The sequence below is a fragment of the Polyodon spathula genome, chromosome 2 (assembly GCF_017654505.1).
Source record: "Polyodon spathula isolate WHYD16114869_AA chromosome 2, ASM1765450v1, whole genome shotgun sequence".
NCBI lineage: Eukaryota > Metazoa > Chordata > Actinopteri > Acipenseriformes > Polyodontidae > Polyodon > Polyodon spathula.
The window spans coordinates 50,829,382-50,846,764 of NC_054535.1; the positions used below are offsets into that span (position 1 = coordinate 50,829,382).

A 17,383-nucleotide genomic window follows, 5' to 3' on the forward strand; every position below is an offset into this window, starting at 1 on the left:
TGTCACACAATTCCTGTTAGCACTAATCTTGTTCTACTTTCCTTACAGTAATGTCTGTTGGTTGGTGACTGTTTCCTGGTTTGTGGTGGGAAATCCTATCCTAACCTAGAATAAACTGTTTTGCTTTATTTTATTTATTTATTTTACCTCAAAGCATTTTAGTTTTTTCATTTAAAATAATGAAATGTTTCATGTAGGGTCTGTTATTGACCTTTTATTATAATGTACAATTCCCTGTTGAAAACAAAGCTCTATCTGTGTGATTTAAACAGACTAGATCAAACTTAATAGCTGGCAATCCCTTGTACAGCAGCTGGTCCATGATACCAACAAAGAACCTCTCAATACTCACTAACCTGATCAGTTCGTTTAGAATCTGCTGGATTTCTGTTCTCCCTTTAATCCTCAAAATGCCTATAGGTAGGTCAAAAATCACACTAGACATTTCTGTCAATGCATATAAGTTTACCAAGTAAAGCATCACCATTTTCTGTCAAAGATGCCTTTATCCAAGGCGACCTACAAAGACTAGGTTGTGTGAACTTACAACAACGTCTCGCCCAAAAGACGCAGCACAAGTTGGTTAAGTGACTTGCTCAGGATCACACAATGAGTCTGTGTCTGAGCCGGGATTTGAAACTGGGACCTCCTCGTTAGAAGCCCTTTTCTTTAACCACTGGACCACAGCCTCTTCCGAATCTTCTTGGAACAATTCTGTTACTATTTCCAAACCTGTATTTCGGCAGATTTTGAAGAGATAGTAAACAGCGTCTGTGACTGTCATGGTCCTGTTTTTGTTTCTAACTAGAACCCAAAACGTAGTTGGTGGGTATGTTAAGTAATCAAGCTAAATTGCTTTCATTGGGCAAAATGAAATGAAACAAAAGTCTGTATTGATAAAGCCCTGTGGATATCTGCTTTATATCCGCGTCTGCAGATGCGAGTGTATTGTTTTAAATTTTTGCAGATGGCGGATCGGGTGCATACATAATTATTAAAATTCAGCTGATAAGTTCAGCTAGTGTTTATCTTGCCTTGTCAAGCCACCACTTTCTTTTCCCACTGCGAGCCCAGGGTACAGGAAGTATAAACATGTGGCAAGATTGTCAGCTGACAGTCACCAGTTTGTACTTTCCTTAATTGCCTGTTGCTTCTGAACTAAAACATTTTCAAACTCTTGTTTTAATATGTAGAACCACATTTACAAGAAATTAACCACAGGTGAATACAGCTTAAAGGAAAATGAGAAAGGCAAGTCATCAGTTTGGAAAATATTCAGATTACTTACCAATGAAAACTTACACGCTGTGGCAGGATACGTCGCCTGTGCCTCATACAAGAAAGTCTGTGCTTTCAGTAGCCATAAAACAGGTACGTCAAACTTATTAAAACACAAGTGAAACGGAATCGGTCACGATTCAGAGCCGATGGTAGGCCAAGGCTATAGGTGGCTGCCTTTTGTTGTAGCTCAGCATTGTGGCTACCCAAAGTATTATTGACTTGAGTGGTTTATTTTTTGTAACATAGAATGTTATTAGTTCTGCGGCATGTTGCTGTTCTTTATTGAGCTGCTGTTCATGCAAAATTGTTTAAAAAAAAAAAAAAAAGGGACCTCGGATGTCTTTCTGATTTATAAATGGAAGTTAATTACTTGCTTTTGGAAATTTGTTAAAATTAACAATCTGTATTTACTAATATAGTGAAATAACTGCAGTAAAACATTTACAAAATTACAGCTAAGGCGATCCAAATTTGCTTTTTTTTTTTTTTGGTTTTGTTTGGTTTTTGCATACATACACAGGCAAACTGGCCACACTCATAAACGAGAGAGAGAAAGAAGGAAAAGAGACACACAGACCCAATCATCCAGACGCGCTCTGTGACAGGAGGCAGCTCTACACACACTTAATATGAGCCCATTATTACCCTCAATCACATCTTTGCAGTTTGTGTGCATTTTTGCGGATGCAGATGGCTATATAAGAAGTGCGGGTCGGATCAAGTTGGTCTCGCTGATGCGGATACAATTGTTTGTATCCACGTAGGGCTTTATGTATTGATTCGTCTACCAGCTCGTGTTAAAAGTAATCATGCTGGCATAGTCTTACAAGTACATTTCTCAAAACCTTTGCCACCATGGCGAACTTGGTGAAAATTGAGCCACACAGGAAAACATTTCACTTGTGGCGACATGGCTAGTGGGAACATAGTACAAATATAACATGTAAGCATTAACTATTCTATTACTGTTGTACTTAACTTTTATGTTAGATTTTTTTTTTATATAAATGGCAGATTAGCTAGCAGTCTTTATTTACTTTATAAAAGCGTAAACTTACCCTAACTACGGAGTGGTGATAATAAATAAGCCGTAATGTACACAATCCTAAAACATCGCCAGCACAACTGAAAGTAATCTGCCACACACATTTTTTTATAAACAAATATTAAACGCATACCTTATCAGTACTTCTGGAACATGCCATGCATATTTAATGGAAAGTGTGCACTTCATTATCTCTTATTATCCATATGTATGCTTTAGTGTCACTGTTGGCAACACCAGCTTTAATACATTATTTTACAATTGTGTATGTATTTCATTTATACTATACTACTTAAAATGTACACAACATAGTTAAGCCCTTAACTAATTTTAGAGACAATCAGTATGACTATTCACCGAATTTCATTCTTTGAACTACTTTTGAATTAGTCATCTCAGAGTTTGCCTTGGTAATGGGAGCTTTGACACAACTATAGTGGTGCTGCCGCGCCTATAATAGCAGCCAACAAGAGCAGCTAAGTAACTCGAGGGCTGATGAGGATTATAATTATCGAATTAGAATTTCAAAGCAGGGACATTTATGTGATGGGGGCATTTTCAAAGCTTCATAAAACTTCCCACTCTGTAAAGATTGTTTTTTGGAAGTCTATATTGCGTTTGGAGTAGGGATGAGCCATTATACCAGTTTTGCGGTTTTCTGTTGTTCTACACCCCAGTTATTAGTATTGCATTATCCGTTGTATACTGCTATGTTTGTGTTCCTATGAAGAAAGTGAAGGAAAAAGCCATTTTCATATGAACACCTTTTTATTTAATGTCCTGTACAAAACAAGTCTCAATACTGCTCATCTTTCCTACCCACTGGAGCCTCACACTTGAACATCCCATCAACTTCTACCTTCAATCACCATCATGACAGCCGCTTTGCCTTTGCATTTTTCTACTGCAAGCATGGTTTTAAATCAAGCGATGATAATTGCAGCCTAAGCAGAGTGTCTGAGGAAGATCTTTTGTGAACTGATGCTTTATTTTGGTAATGGTTTTCAATGGAAACGGTCAACGACAAGCGGCTGCAGTGGGTTAGCCTGCTTATTCTCAAAGTAGTTTTGTATAAACGAGTTATTTACAGTGTAAAACTTTTTTTAAAGCATAAGCAGATGTACAAAATGTTACTGTACTTCTGGACAGTGGCTCAAACATGCTACTCCTGTGACATATGACTGATTGGATGGCACAAAAGTAGTCAGAAGTAGTTTGCATGGGTGTTTCCGTAACTGTTTATGATTCTGCACACAGTGCATGTTGCATGGTTTCAAGAGGAGGATGAATTCTACAGCAGAGCCAGCGAGCGTGAACTGTCCATTTTCGGTTATTATGGTACTGGTGCTGTGTACTTTAAAAGTACAGTACTATGATAACTGAAGATTGGCAGTGCCTTCACAAAGACAACATGACGATCACAGCCATTAATGTGAGAAGGGGGAGGGGGCTTGTGCATAAAGGTTGTGTATGGGTAGCAGTGGTACTCCCAATAAAACTTTAGTTCCCCTTTATGCTTAATGTCCTTCTGCCAGAGATTCTAGCTCGGGGAAACGGGTCTCTCCTAATTGCCAAATCAGTACGGACCTGATAATCCAGTGGTTAAAAGACGTAGTGTATAGAATTAATTTGGTAACCAATGCCATACTATCGTAACAGCAATTAAGATTTACCCATGCATGCAATCATATTGAACTAATGAACTACATTGTCATGTATGGGCGTGTTATTACTTAGGTCTGAATTGTTGGAGCTTTTCTTGTTGATGTATAAAGTGTTTAAATATCCATTTACCAGTTAAATGATTCATAACATCAATATTTACTAAGCACTCTTGTGAAAAAAAGGGCAATTTGGAAGTGGCAAGTTGTCACCAAAACATTTTTTTTTCTTTTTCTGATTTAGAATTACCTCCCCTTATTCAGGAATCAACTAATATTTTTTTTTTTTCCAGTGTAGCTAGGCCATTTGGAACTTCATCATTCGTTTAGTTATTTTACAGAAATAAAATTCACACAAACGCATGTAAATCTGTAAATTCAAGCAGCCTTTTATTCCAGCTCCTCGTCAGTCTTAAAAAAAAAAAAAAAAAAAAAAAAAAAAAGACAGCAAATGTCAACTAAAAGCAAATCAAATTAAAATGTCCAAACAAATCCAAGTCACTTCGTTGTTGCCAAGACTGCTGTTTTAAACTCCCAATCATCGTAGCGAACCATGAGTGAAATAGATGAATCTTTTGGTCTTGATGTCCAGCAGTCTGTTGCTAAGCTTACATGCAGAGCTTTGTTCAGTGCATGTTCCAAGTTAGCCTTCACAGTATCATAAAGACTATGGGCCAGATCTTTGCACAATCCCCTCGCTAAATTTGTGCCTCGCGAAAAAATAGTGCTTTGGCACAAAATGAGAGATTCCAAAACGACACAAAGCAGTTGCGAGACATTGGAATATAGCAGTTTTTTGAGCAAGTCGCAAATCTGTTTGTGCCTCGCAAAACCGTCTGCGCATTCACTACCAATATAGCAACTGCACACAACAGTCAAGCGAGAATGCAGAATGATGGACAGTCACCATTAGTAATGACATTACACCGACAAGCTGCTATCATTGGTGTCACCACAGTATGTACCGATATGACAGCAGACGAGACCACACAGTATATCGTGCACACATACGTACGGACCATTCAAATAAACAATTGGCTCCATAGCTAGGTGCCGAGTTTTCAAATTAATGTACTGATAACGCCACTGTTTTACTGAATACGGACAGTGTTGGATCACAAGGAAATACTATACAGGTTTCTTTAAAGGGCAGCTGATCCGACATAGCTGTGTGGTTTTTGAAGTTAAAAAAAATTAAAAAAGGCTTTGGATACTGTCTTTTTTCTAAATGATTTTTTAATACAAGTCGTGCCGTGACAAAGTCTACTGTGGTAGCACACTCTGATTTGTAAATGTAACGAGTTCATTCACCTGCAAAGTAAACATCAGTCAAGCATTTTTATATACACAATACATAGAAATGTTATTTTTTCTGCTCAGCCATTTGAACATCATGATTAAGCCCAGTTTGCAAGGTTTTGAGTGTCACTGAAATGGATTTTTTTGTTATGACTTTTTTTTTTTGTAAGAATAGTTAATTCTAAATACGCCCCTAAAATGTTAATTGTAGCCTACTATGATTTCTCAATAAATGAACAGACTCTGTACAATTAGCAGCATCGCATTGCAGACTGGACAGCTGCATAAACGGACAGAAATTAGTTAACAGAACTGTTTGTCCCGCCTCAGCTAACTTATGATTGGACTGCTGCAGAGAAAATACAGGTCTTTTGATCTGTACTATCGCACGTTCAACATTGCATCACAGTTGATGCGAATATCATCGTAATATATCTTAACATAACACGGACAAGCAGTTGATCAGAGAACCCTAAACACTAAGCAATTGTACTGCACATGGTACCAATGTCTGTCTGTGACGCTTAGTGGACTGTTACTCCAAAACTATTTGAGCCAGCGGTGTGCTGTTATTGGAACTAGTGCATCGCAATTATCTAGCAGATATTGGTATATTCAGATGAATTAGGGCTTTCGCCCCATTTTAATTTGATTGCGCTATGTGCATATTGAATGTCCACCTAGAATACATTTGCATCACATGTTTCTAATTACCGATGCATTACCATATGCTAGTAGGGCGTTAAAGGGAACAGAAGGAAGGCAGTATGCTGGACAGAGGTGAGAGCATGTTTCCACAATTGTCTGTTGGGCATGGGAATGCACTATAAACATCACTTTGATATGAACATGTTATGTTGTTATGGAAACAAAAAAAACAGGCTTGTTGCTTGTATGTTTTTGACGCAAATTGATGGTGATGCAGTATATAGGTTTGCATCACCATCAACTTTAGGTAAACTGGACTCGCTCTTATTTAAATGAATACCTTATAGCTTCCCATAGTAAGCATAGCCTCAGGTCTCATTCTTTTTTGCATTTTAAAATCCCAAATGTGTGTACTGAGGCTGGTAAAGGATCCTTTGCGTATTATGCCCCATGGCCCTGGAATGAGTTCCAGGCCAAGCTAAAGCTGCAGACCCAGATATCTTTATTGCAATTTAAGAGTAAACTGCATGATTTTGTGACAGAGTTGTAATTGTTTTAAATAGTTGACTACTTTTGTGTATTTTGATTATTGTTTTAAATGTGATTTGCCGTGTCTTAATTGTATTTTATTGTGTAATTGTTCTTGTTGTCCGATTGACTTGCTGCTACCTGCTTGGCTAGGTCTTGCTCGTAAAAGAGGGTTTAATCTCAATGTGACTATCTAGTTAAATAAAGGAAGATATTACATAGTTGGCAACCAGTTTGGGGTCATGCAAGTACTAATATTTGTGCAGTTTTTGCAAAGGCTTTGTTGGGCTCACAAGCCATCGTCTTATATTATAGATTATAAAACAACAACTCGTGTGTCTAGAGAAAGGAACGTTTTTTAGAAGGGCTAGTATTCCGATAGTATCCTAATACTAAGTGGGTATTCGGTATCACGTGTTTGGAATACTGATATCCAGAATATGGACGAATTCATTCGGAATACCCTGTTTACATGGCATGGAATAGCTATTCAAATTTCCCACTATTCTGAATACAACTGGAATCCTGATGGAACAGAACAACTGGAACAGGTGCCTGTATAGCAATATGGGTGCAGTCACTTGCACCTACCACGTGCGGCAGGTGCGTGACCTCATAAAAACCCTGCATTATCTCCTCCCTGTTTGCTCTGGTACTGGGGAATTTAATATGTTCCTCAGCACGTTGCAGCAATGCGGTTATGAACCTGTCGAGGTGGCGGGACACAGCTGACTGGGCGATCCCCACTGTATCACCTGCTACCTTCTGGAAGGTCCCGATAGCCGGGATACACTTAGACAGACAGACACTACCAATTGCTCAGACAACATGACTGCACAGGTTTCTTCTGGCCAGGTCATCATGCAGTTTGTAGTCAGGCTTAATAAAAAACAGAAGACGACTAAATCCTTGTCCTTCCACAAATCAAACTGGTAAACAGTCAAACACAATCATCTTTTGCTATTAGATTTGATATTTGGTCTGCCCTTACCGGATCACAAAAGCAATGGCATGCAAATTGTGTTATCCTGGGCTGACGCACTTCATCTAGCTGGTAGTGAGGATGCTTCAGCTGGAGAGGATTGAGCATTACACCCGTTGAACCTCCGCGATAACTTACCAAGTTTGAACAAACTGGGCATTTTACTTTAAAAATGACAGACTGTCTGTAAAACTTGGATTGAGCACAATTGTGTAATGTGGATCTAAGATGGCCATGCACTGAAACTTTTAGACATTTCTGCGTTCTAACAGTCAGTAAATGAGTGGTTGTATCATGTTTACAACTGTAGGTTGTTTTTCAAAAGACGCATGACCCGTTCTTAAGGGAACTTGCAGATTTATACAGAAAATAGTTGTAAATGTAATTGTGTGGACCGGTTTGGATTTTTGCAGTGTCTGAATTCCTATAGATAACTCCATTACAAAGCAGGTGGATCAGCGGTTGAATATGAACCTCTACATGCATAGTGTATTGGAATTTGGGTTTCCTTCAGTCCTGTGATTGGATGAGACTCTTGAGTTGCACATTGCACCCAGTCACAATACACAAAGCTTCCAAGTGCATGCTTTAGACAGCATCCATTGCTCCTACAGCAAATCATATCCGCACTTGCGTCATTGTAGACATAAGCAAACCATATACACATGTTGGTAGCAATCAGCAAAACGTTTTACCTGGTTTAAAAAAAAAAAAAAAAAAAAGTTCTTCAAGTTCCATTATTGCTGTTGTCCAGTTAAAAATAATTGTTTTAATTGTCACTTTGATTTAACCTCTGGTCATATGAATGATGCAGACCATACACTGTGAGAAGTGTCTTTACAGTTGGCATGATGTGCCACATTCTTTTAACCTGCGACAATCAGCTGCAGATTTTTTTTTGACACCTACCTGTATTTTAATGCATGTTTACAAACCATTCGATCTGATATGCTATGCCCCTGATATAACAGCCCCAGGGGATGCTTATTTGTTTTGTTTTATATAAAATCATTCAACTGGAGGGCAAGATCACGTTTTAAACCATGAGAGAGAAGCACAGATGAAACATAAGGGTTAGCGGATCTAAATTGGCTACAAAAAGGTCAAGGTCAAAATGTCCTTCAGTTCAGTAAATCTGTAGAGGGCACCGACAGTGGAGACGTGGTTGTGTTTATTTGTTGCTGTGCCAGGAGAGTGGGATTGGCAAGCGTGCAGGTTTGATTTCCATACAGACTTCCACAGATGCACAGACTCGCCGAAACCTCGCGTGACGCTACCAACAATGGTAGCTCACGTGGGACATATGGCCCGGTGTACAAAAGGCAAAATAAAAACACAGTACAAAAACTACAAACAAAAGGTGCATTGAACATGGCGAGCACTACTCCGTCGAATAATGGAGGACCCACTTACACACTTGTCTGCTTTACTGGGTGAGCTCTACTATCTCAAAACTAACTCCCTGTCCACCGGGCTGTCCACCCTACCGACCCTGACCCTGACCCTTAATTGTGCCCCTGGATTGATCCAGTCCTTCGGCAGCACACAGTCCAGTTGGTTTTTCAGCAGCATCACTCTGGCCCCTGTGGCTTTTCAACAGCCTTGAGGCGTAGAATTGGGACCCTTGTATTCCTGATGCTGTGCTGGACCACTCCCTTCTGCTGGTTTGGAACCAGCAGCTGGTAAACACACGCATGGTAGAAAGTCATGTGCTTAGAGTAGTGTTTGTTTTGTTGTCCCCCCTTTTTTTTTTTTTTTTTTAAATCCCTGCTGATGCGACTTTATCATGTAATTGTTATACACTATTGTTATGCTTGTGTGTTTTATAATGTGGGTCTGCATCGGCCACGTGAAACTCACCTGTCTACAGATTAAAAGGTGACAATTAGTTTTTACTCGAAAGCACTTTGTAGATTATACACACAGCACAACCTAGTTGTGTGATTTAAAAGTTTAACCGGCTTTCAATAGAAATGTCTCTTCAGAGACCTTAAAGGAAAATTAGTTGGAACCGCTGTATTCATCCCATCCCTAATACAGTAATCCATTGCATATCTGCCTGCCGTGGGAGCAGAGCTAGGGCGTATATGTAAAAAGGTGAATAAACAAATCCTGTTTTAAATACCATTATATACAGCTGTAACTATTATTATAGCAACCCGGACGACTGGGGGCTCAGAAGACCCACTGCTGTGGGTGTTATGTGTTGTACGTGTTGTGTTTGTGTTAAGCTGGTAGGCATGAGAGTGTGTCTATGCAGCCGGGACTGAGTGGGTTAGTTAGATTGCACAGCTGCAGAGGACTATGTGTGTTAGTGGTGGAGGAGGAGGAGAAGTAGTTAAAGTGTGTGTGACAGTTTTTTGATTGAGAGATAGTACCTGCCTGCAGTGTGAGATTGGAAGACAGCTACAGTTGTTTGTGGTTAATAAGTAAGACTGAATGCCACTCGCCTTGTCAGCGACTTTATTGCTGACGCCGCAAAGGGATGGCGGTACACTATATTCACACAATTATTGTTTTGAGATTTAGCTTTTATTCGGGAGCACTCCTAAATCCCTTGTTTAGAAAGATACAGGGTATTAATGGCAGGCAAACAGGATTTATTTACATATCAAGTCAACACACTGAACAGCTCACGTGACACTTTCAGCAGTGGTTGTGCACAGAGCACTTGCAATACTGTACAAAAACTTTGGTAGGATCTACAATCTCTGAACTAAACTTCCCTGTTCAATAATAAACTAATGTTGCTGAAGAGATTTGATCATGGCGGATAAACGGTTAGGGTCATATGTGACGGGCAGATATGCAACCGACTACTGTGTGTGTGTGTGTACATGTTTTTACAGTTTGAACTTTGAACATTTGAAACAAATACATGTTTATGTGGTTTATAGATTAATTTAATCTGAATAAGTTTGTATTTTTTGATTAACATAACTAATGTAATTTAATTCTCAGTGCAGTGAATCTGACTTTATGTCAGAACTATACCATTATAACTTCATAAAATTGTATTTCAGTTAAAATCTTTGAAGACCAAACTTAAAGCTCAAATGAAATGTTTGATGTTGGCACTAGCAGTAATAACATGTTTGATAGTGTTGAATATGACTTGCAGTCAGGGTATTTCATTTTTCTTCGGCCTTGACATTAGGGGTCCGACTGACCAGGACGACCCCCCCCCCCCCCCCCCCCCAACAAATCTGAAATGACTCAAACCCCACAGAGCTAAAATGCAAGTACTGTACTTTTTATTTATTTATTTATTTATTTATTTAAAATGTTGCCTTTTATTTCTCTTCCAGGATTGAGTTCCTCCGACATTTGAGAAGTTTTTTCCAAACCATGTTTAAGATAGAAACACAAAAGCCAGAAGAGGATGCAAAGGGTGGCGAGAAAGTTCTGATGACCTGCGTTGGAGCTGGATATACAAACCTTAGCAAAACTTTGAAATAATATGAAAAAAAAAAAACAGGACTTCTAGATTCCGTTTTTAACTTTTAAGACTAGGCTGTAAAACATTTGTTATAATAAAAAAAAAAAAAAAAAAATGTATAGTGCACATGAAGAGGTTTATGTTTTGTACATCGTCTGAGTGTTTGTGATACGTTAATGGGATACTAAAATGCACTACTTTGCATCAAAGATGAATTCTGAAGTGTAGAACAACTGCTGTAATGCTTTAAAACTAGAAACAAACAAGTGGGCTCCTGGCAGAAGCTGTTCAGTGAGAAATGGATCCTTGCTGGTTCATAAGTGTTACTGATCACTTCTAGAACAATTTACATAACATGCTGTTCCTGCACATTTGTGTTCCCTGCCCCCCCCCCCCCCCCCCCCCCCCAAAAAAAAAAAACATGGACGCTAGTATTGATTTTAGTTTTAAAAAAAAAAAAAAAAAACATATTTAACAAACAGAGATCAGAGCCTAGGACCCAAACTAATATTTGATGGACGGAGTGGCCTCTCTGTAAATGTTCTTATGAGTTTTAAGTTTTGTTGAGTGAAAAATTAAATGTAATTTTTGCATGGACCCATTAAGGACTATTGATCGAATGATTAGTGTATCGCTAATACATTATAAAACCAAGAAACGGGTCTCAATGCTGATGGACTGTCAAAACTGTTTAAAAAGGGTTCTGTGTGAAAATGATCTGATATACTTCTGCAAATACAGCTACATTGAGTACACTGTACTTGTACCTTTATTTTAACACTTGTGCTTGTTACATTCCAATAGATTGGAAAGAAATGACTTTGTTATAATAACTTGCATGTTATTAATGTACAGTACTGTGCGAAAGTTTTAGGCACGTGTGAAGAAATGCTGTAAAGAATGCTTTCAAAAATAGACATGTTAATAGTTTATATTTATCAATTAACTAAATGCAAAGTTAGTGAACAGAAAAATCTAAATCAAATCCATATTTGGTGTGAGCACCCTTTGCCTTCAAAACCGCATCAACTCTAGCTACACTTGCACAAAACCAGGGATTTTGTAGGCATATAGTCAGCTGTATGATTAAACAATTATACCAAACAGGTGCTAATGATCATCAATTCGATATGTAAGTTGAAAGACAATTGTTAACTGAAACAGAAACGGCTGTGTAGGAGGAATAAAACTGGGTGAGGAACAGCCAAACTCAGCTAACAAGGTGAGGTTGCTGAAGACAGTTTACTGTCAAAAGTCATTCACCATGGCAAGACTGAGCATCAACAACAAGATACAAGGTAGTTATACTGCATCAGCAAGGTCCCAGGCAGAAATTTCAAGGCAGACAGGGGTTTCCAGATGTGCTGTCCAAGCTCTTTTGAAGAAGCACAAAGAAACGGGCAACGTTGAGGACCGTAGACGCAGTGGTCGGCCAAGGAAACTTACTGCATCAGATGAAAGACACATCATGCTTACTTCCCTTCGCAATCGGAAGATGTCCAGCAATGCCATCAGCTCAGAATTGGCAGAAAACAGTGGGACCCTGGTACACCCATCTACTGTCCGGAGAAGTCTGGTCACAAGTGACCTTCGTGGAAGACTTGCGGCCAAAAAGCCATACCTCCGACGTGGAAACAAGTCCAAGCGATTCAACTATGCACGAAAACACAGGAACTGGGGTGCAGAAAAATGGTAGCAGGTGCTCTGGACTGATGAGTTAAAATTTTAAATATTTGGCTGTAGCAGAAGGCAGTTTGTTCGCCAAAGGTATGGAGAGTGGTACACGAATGAATGTCTGCAGGCAACAGTGAAGCATGGTGGAGGTTCCTTGCAAGTTTGGGGCTGCACTTCTGCAAATGGAGTTGGGGATTTGGTCAGAATTAATGGTCTCCTCAATGCTGAGAAGTACAGGCAGATACTTATCCATCATGCAATACCATCAGGGAGGTATCTGATTGGCCCCAACTTTATTCTGCAGCATGACAACGACCCCAAACACAACGAAAGTCATTAAGAACTATCTTCAGCGTAAAGGAGAACAAGGAGTCCTGGAAGTGATGGTATGGCCCCCACAGAGCCCTGATCTCAACATCATCGAGTCTGTCTGGGATTACATGAAGAGAGAGAAGCAACTGAGGCTGCCAAAATTCACAGAACAACTGGTTACTTCTCCAAGATGTTTGGGCCAACCTACCTGCCGAGTTCCACCAAAAACTGCAAGTGTACCTAGAAGAATTGATGCTGTTTTGAAGGGAAAGGGTGGTCACACCAAATATTGATTTGATGTAGATTTTTCTTCTGTTCACTCACTTTGCATTTTGTTAATTGATAAATATAAACTATTAACATGTCTATTTTTGAAAGCATTCTTACTTTACAGCATTTTTTCACACCTGCCTAAAACTTTTGCACAGTACTGTATGTTCCGTCCTCACAATCGCAGTGTGCTAAAACTACATGTTGCCATTTAGAGGTATTTTGAGATGCATCCTAATTATACAATTGGTGAGCAAGAGTATGTTGATAGGACTTATTTAAAAAGAAGAGACTGCCAAATATCAAAATTAAACAGGAACACAACACAGCATTAAATAACATGAGTGCTCAAATCATTGAACTACAGACTCAAAATGAGTACCTGAAAAAAAAAAAAAAAACTATCATGAATACAACAGGAACTAAGACGTGTGTCATAAACAGAGAGACATCCCGCTGAGAGTTACACTGTCACAGAGTTGATCAAAACCCTTAAGCGTGGCAAGGTGTGGAGAATACATCAAATAAATACTGGTGTTCAGGTAGGCTCCTTGTCTAATCTGTTGTTGCAAATACCCTCTGGCTGTGAAAACAGCACTGAGGTGTGAAAAGTAGCAGATATGGAGGCAAGTCCATATTATGTTAGTGACATTAAAATGGCCCATGGTGTGCCCAGATTAGTGTGTTTATGTGAGCAGACTGAGATGGGCAAGTACGGAACTTTCCATAACTGTCCTGCAGGGGATTCCAAAAGATTTGGTTTGAGAGTAATAAATTCCAGGAATAATCAAGCCTCTCCGAGACACCCAGATTGTAGTTGTGACGAGTGCCAGCAAAGACAGGGCCCATCTAAAAATAGTGTTTGTAGTGTTTGTTCCCCTGGAAGACGTTGTGTTTATACTGAGATTAGCTCAGGAGAGCCAGTTTTTAATTTCAATGGAAAGGAAATAGTAAGAGCAACCTGTCTCAAGTGTAAACAGCCAGTAGACTGGAGAGCCATGGGAAGCATGGTATGCCTGCAGTGTAGGGAGCTTACTGAGGGAGTTGCAGTACATTACAGGTGCCAACCAGAGAGAGAGAGAGAGATCACCATAGCTGTGATGCAAGATACTGGATGCCTGGGAGCAGCTTTACTGTTTGAGGGAGAAGAGGAGAACAGAAAAGGATGGGGTCCCTCTTGACCTGAAGAGAAGAGCTTGCTTGCTTGCTGCTAAATAGTTTTTTCTCATAAAGTATAGGTGCACACTGAATTTTCTACAATTAAAAATAAACCTATGCTTTCCAGTCACTAGCATCAGTTTCTCTGAAAAATGAACTGTAGCTGTCTTTTCTTTTAATACCTTTTCGGTGAAGCAGCAACACCTTGAATTTTTATAAACTAGGCAAGAGCTGGGGACTTTTTCTAACTACCCATTTTCTCTGAAAAATGTACGCAGTGTATTTTTATCAATCAAAAGGTCAGGGTGTTGTTTGATGTTGCAATATCATAATTACATTTACTTTGCCTAGTATGTGCATTGTTGCTTGAACTTGCTAAATGTTTTGTAGTATGAAATTAAGCATTTAGGTAAGCTTGATGCCTAGCAGACACATTATTAACACATACTGCATAAGCAGGGGGGTTGTGGTGATGTCATGAAAGGTGGGTAGGTAGCCTAAAAACTGGACATAAAATCTTTAGTCAAACAATACAAAGGATTCTTTTTCAACATCCAATCCTCAACTGAACCCAACCCAATTGAATCCTGATTTGAGAATCCTGACTCTAAATCAATTGCACCTCAAAGAAGAGGATACGCATTTATTCATTGCCTGAAATATAGATGTCTTAGATACATGCATTGTAAAGAGTGGTTTAGATTAGCATTCCTGAATGAAAGCAGTAACTGGTTTTAACTGATTGTCATTCGATTGTTCTTTTAATACTTGAATGATATTTTTAAAACATGATAAAACATTGTTAGAAACCTAAGTCTTACATTATGGTTGCAGTAATATTCCTAATTAGGACATTTACAATTAAACATTGTAATATTATCATTGTTGTTCTTGATTAGACATAGTCTCTCTGGAGGAGACTGTTATCCTAATACAAGTAAAATGCCTGTTTTTGTTTCTCATAAAGTTCAGCATATTCAATGTGTTCATTTCACTTGTGCCCAGCGCATGAAAATTAACCACTAGGATACTGTTCTCTCCTGAGTTTTACCTTTATAAGACTTGAACGTGACAACAAGGACAAACAGGGGGAAGAGCCTGGACACACCAGCCTCACAAGAGACCAGCCAGAAAGGTACAGAAGACAGGCAGAGAGACACAACAAACATCACAAACACAGAAGAAACAGCAGAAACATAAAGAGCCAGATAGAGAAAGAAGGAGACACAGCAACACCCCACTCGACACACAGACAGACAGCGGGACACCAACACTGACACCATCATCCTGATTAACTCTAACTTAGTCAGGCCCAACGACAGAATGCGGACTGAGGATGATGTCATTCATACGGAGACCAATGACCTGGGTTCCCGCCGGGGGAAGGTGCTCAAGACACTAAAGACGATGGCAGAAATGGCAGCAATGAGATTACCTGTAGAAAAACAGTTACTTACACATCGTCCAGCAACATGCCAAGCACACACAGCACCTGTACTACGACATCCACCTGAATGGACAGGGAGTGAGCATCTTTGCCAGGAGCATCAAGGACGTGGCCCTCGGCCGACAACTCACCAGGGGTCGCTGTGGAGAGAGGAGAGTCACCGAGCCACAACACCACAGACACAAAGCAGAAGAGAGGAGCCACACTGAACCCGGACACCCTGCACACAAACCTCCCACTGCACCCAGACATCCTGCATACAGACCTCCCACTGCACCCAGACACCCTGCACAGAGCTCCCACTGCACCCAGACACCCTGCATATAGACCTCCCACTGCACCCAGACATATTGCACACAGACCTCCCACTGCACCCAAATACGCTGCAGACAAACCTCCCACTGCACCCAGACAGCCTTCACAGAGCTCCCACTGCACCCAGACACCTTGCAAACAGACCTCCCACTGCACCCAGAAACCCTGCACACAGTGCTCCCACTGCACCCAGACATCTTGCACACAGAACTCCCATTGCACCCAGACGCCTTGCACATAGACCTCCCACTGCAACCTGACACCTTGCACACAGACCTCCCACTGCACCCTGACACATTGTACACAAATCTCCCACTGCACCCTGACACCTTGCACACAGACCTCCCACTGCACCCAGACACCTTGCACACAGACCTTCCACTGTACCGACACCCTGCACACAGAGCTCCCACTGCACCCAAATACCCTGCAAAGAGCTCCCACTGCACCCAGACACCTTGCACACAGACCTCCCACTGCACCCAGATATGCTGCACACAAACCTCCCACTGCACCCAGACACCCTTCACACAAACCTCCCACTGCACCCAGATACCCTGCACACAGTGCTCCCGCTGCACCCTGACATCTTGCACACAGACTACACTGCACTTTATGTTGTTTTAACACTTGCGCTTGTTACATTCGAATAGATTGGAAAGAAATGACTTTGTTATAATAACTTGCATGTTATTAATGTATGTTCCGTCCTCACAATCGCAGAGTGTGCTAAAACTACATGTCATTTAGAGGTATTTTGACATGCATCCTAATTATACAATTGGTGAGCAAGAGTATGTTGATAGGCCTTATTTAAAAAGAAGTGACTGCCAGTGTTAAATATGCTGGTATTCCAAGTCACAGCTTTGTCAGTTAGGGTCAATGTTAAAATGAGGTCTAAAGTCAAAAGCCAGAATTTCCAACATCTGTTGAACATTTTGGCAACAGATGATGGTTGGATTAGTAGTTGGATTCATGTTTGAGAAAAGGACTCATAGCAAACTACAACAAAGGAAATGGCTTCAAAATACTATTAAAGAAATATGGAATACTAAAAAAACACAATCGAAGCAGTAATCAAGAAGTAAGCAGAACAAATTCAACAAACGCTTGAAAGAAGTGGATGTCCAAAGAAAATTACAGGTAGGGCAGGTAGGAGAATCGTCCAATCAGCTAAAAAAAAAAAAAATCCAAGCCAAGGAAAGATTTAGAAGCACAGTTCGATAATGATATGCGGGTGTTTTTGCATTTAAGGGACTGGAGACCTTCATGGAATTGAAGATCGAATGAATGCAGCCATGTATCAAAACATTCTACAAAGTAC

At 40.0% G+C, this 17,383-nt stretch overlaps 1 protein-coding gene across 1 annotated transcript in view; it reads left to right on the plus strand.

Moving 5' to 3' along the window:
* The window catches only part of rcl1 (RNA terminal phosphate cyclase-like 1), a 41,729-nt gene extending 30,443 nt beyond the window's left edge, over positions 1-11,286 (plus strand). Inside the window, exon 9 of the mRNA XM_041224584.1 lies at positions 10,753-11,286. Coding sequence (XP_041080518.1) covers positions 10,753-10,903 — 151 coding nt within the window. The 3' untranslated portion in view covers positions 10,904-11,286. The remainder of the gene's footprint in view (positions 1-10,752) is intronic.
* Positions 11,287-17,383: the final 6,097 nt, after the last annotated feature.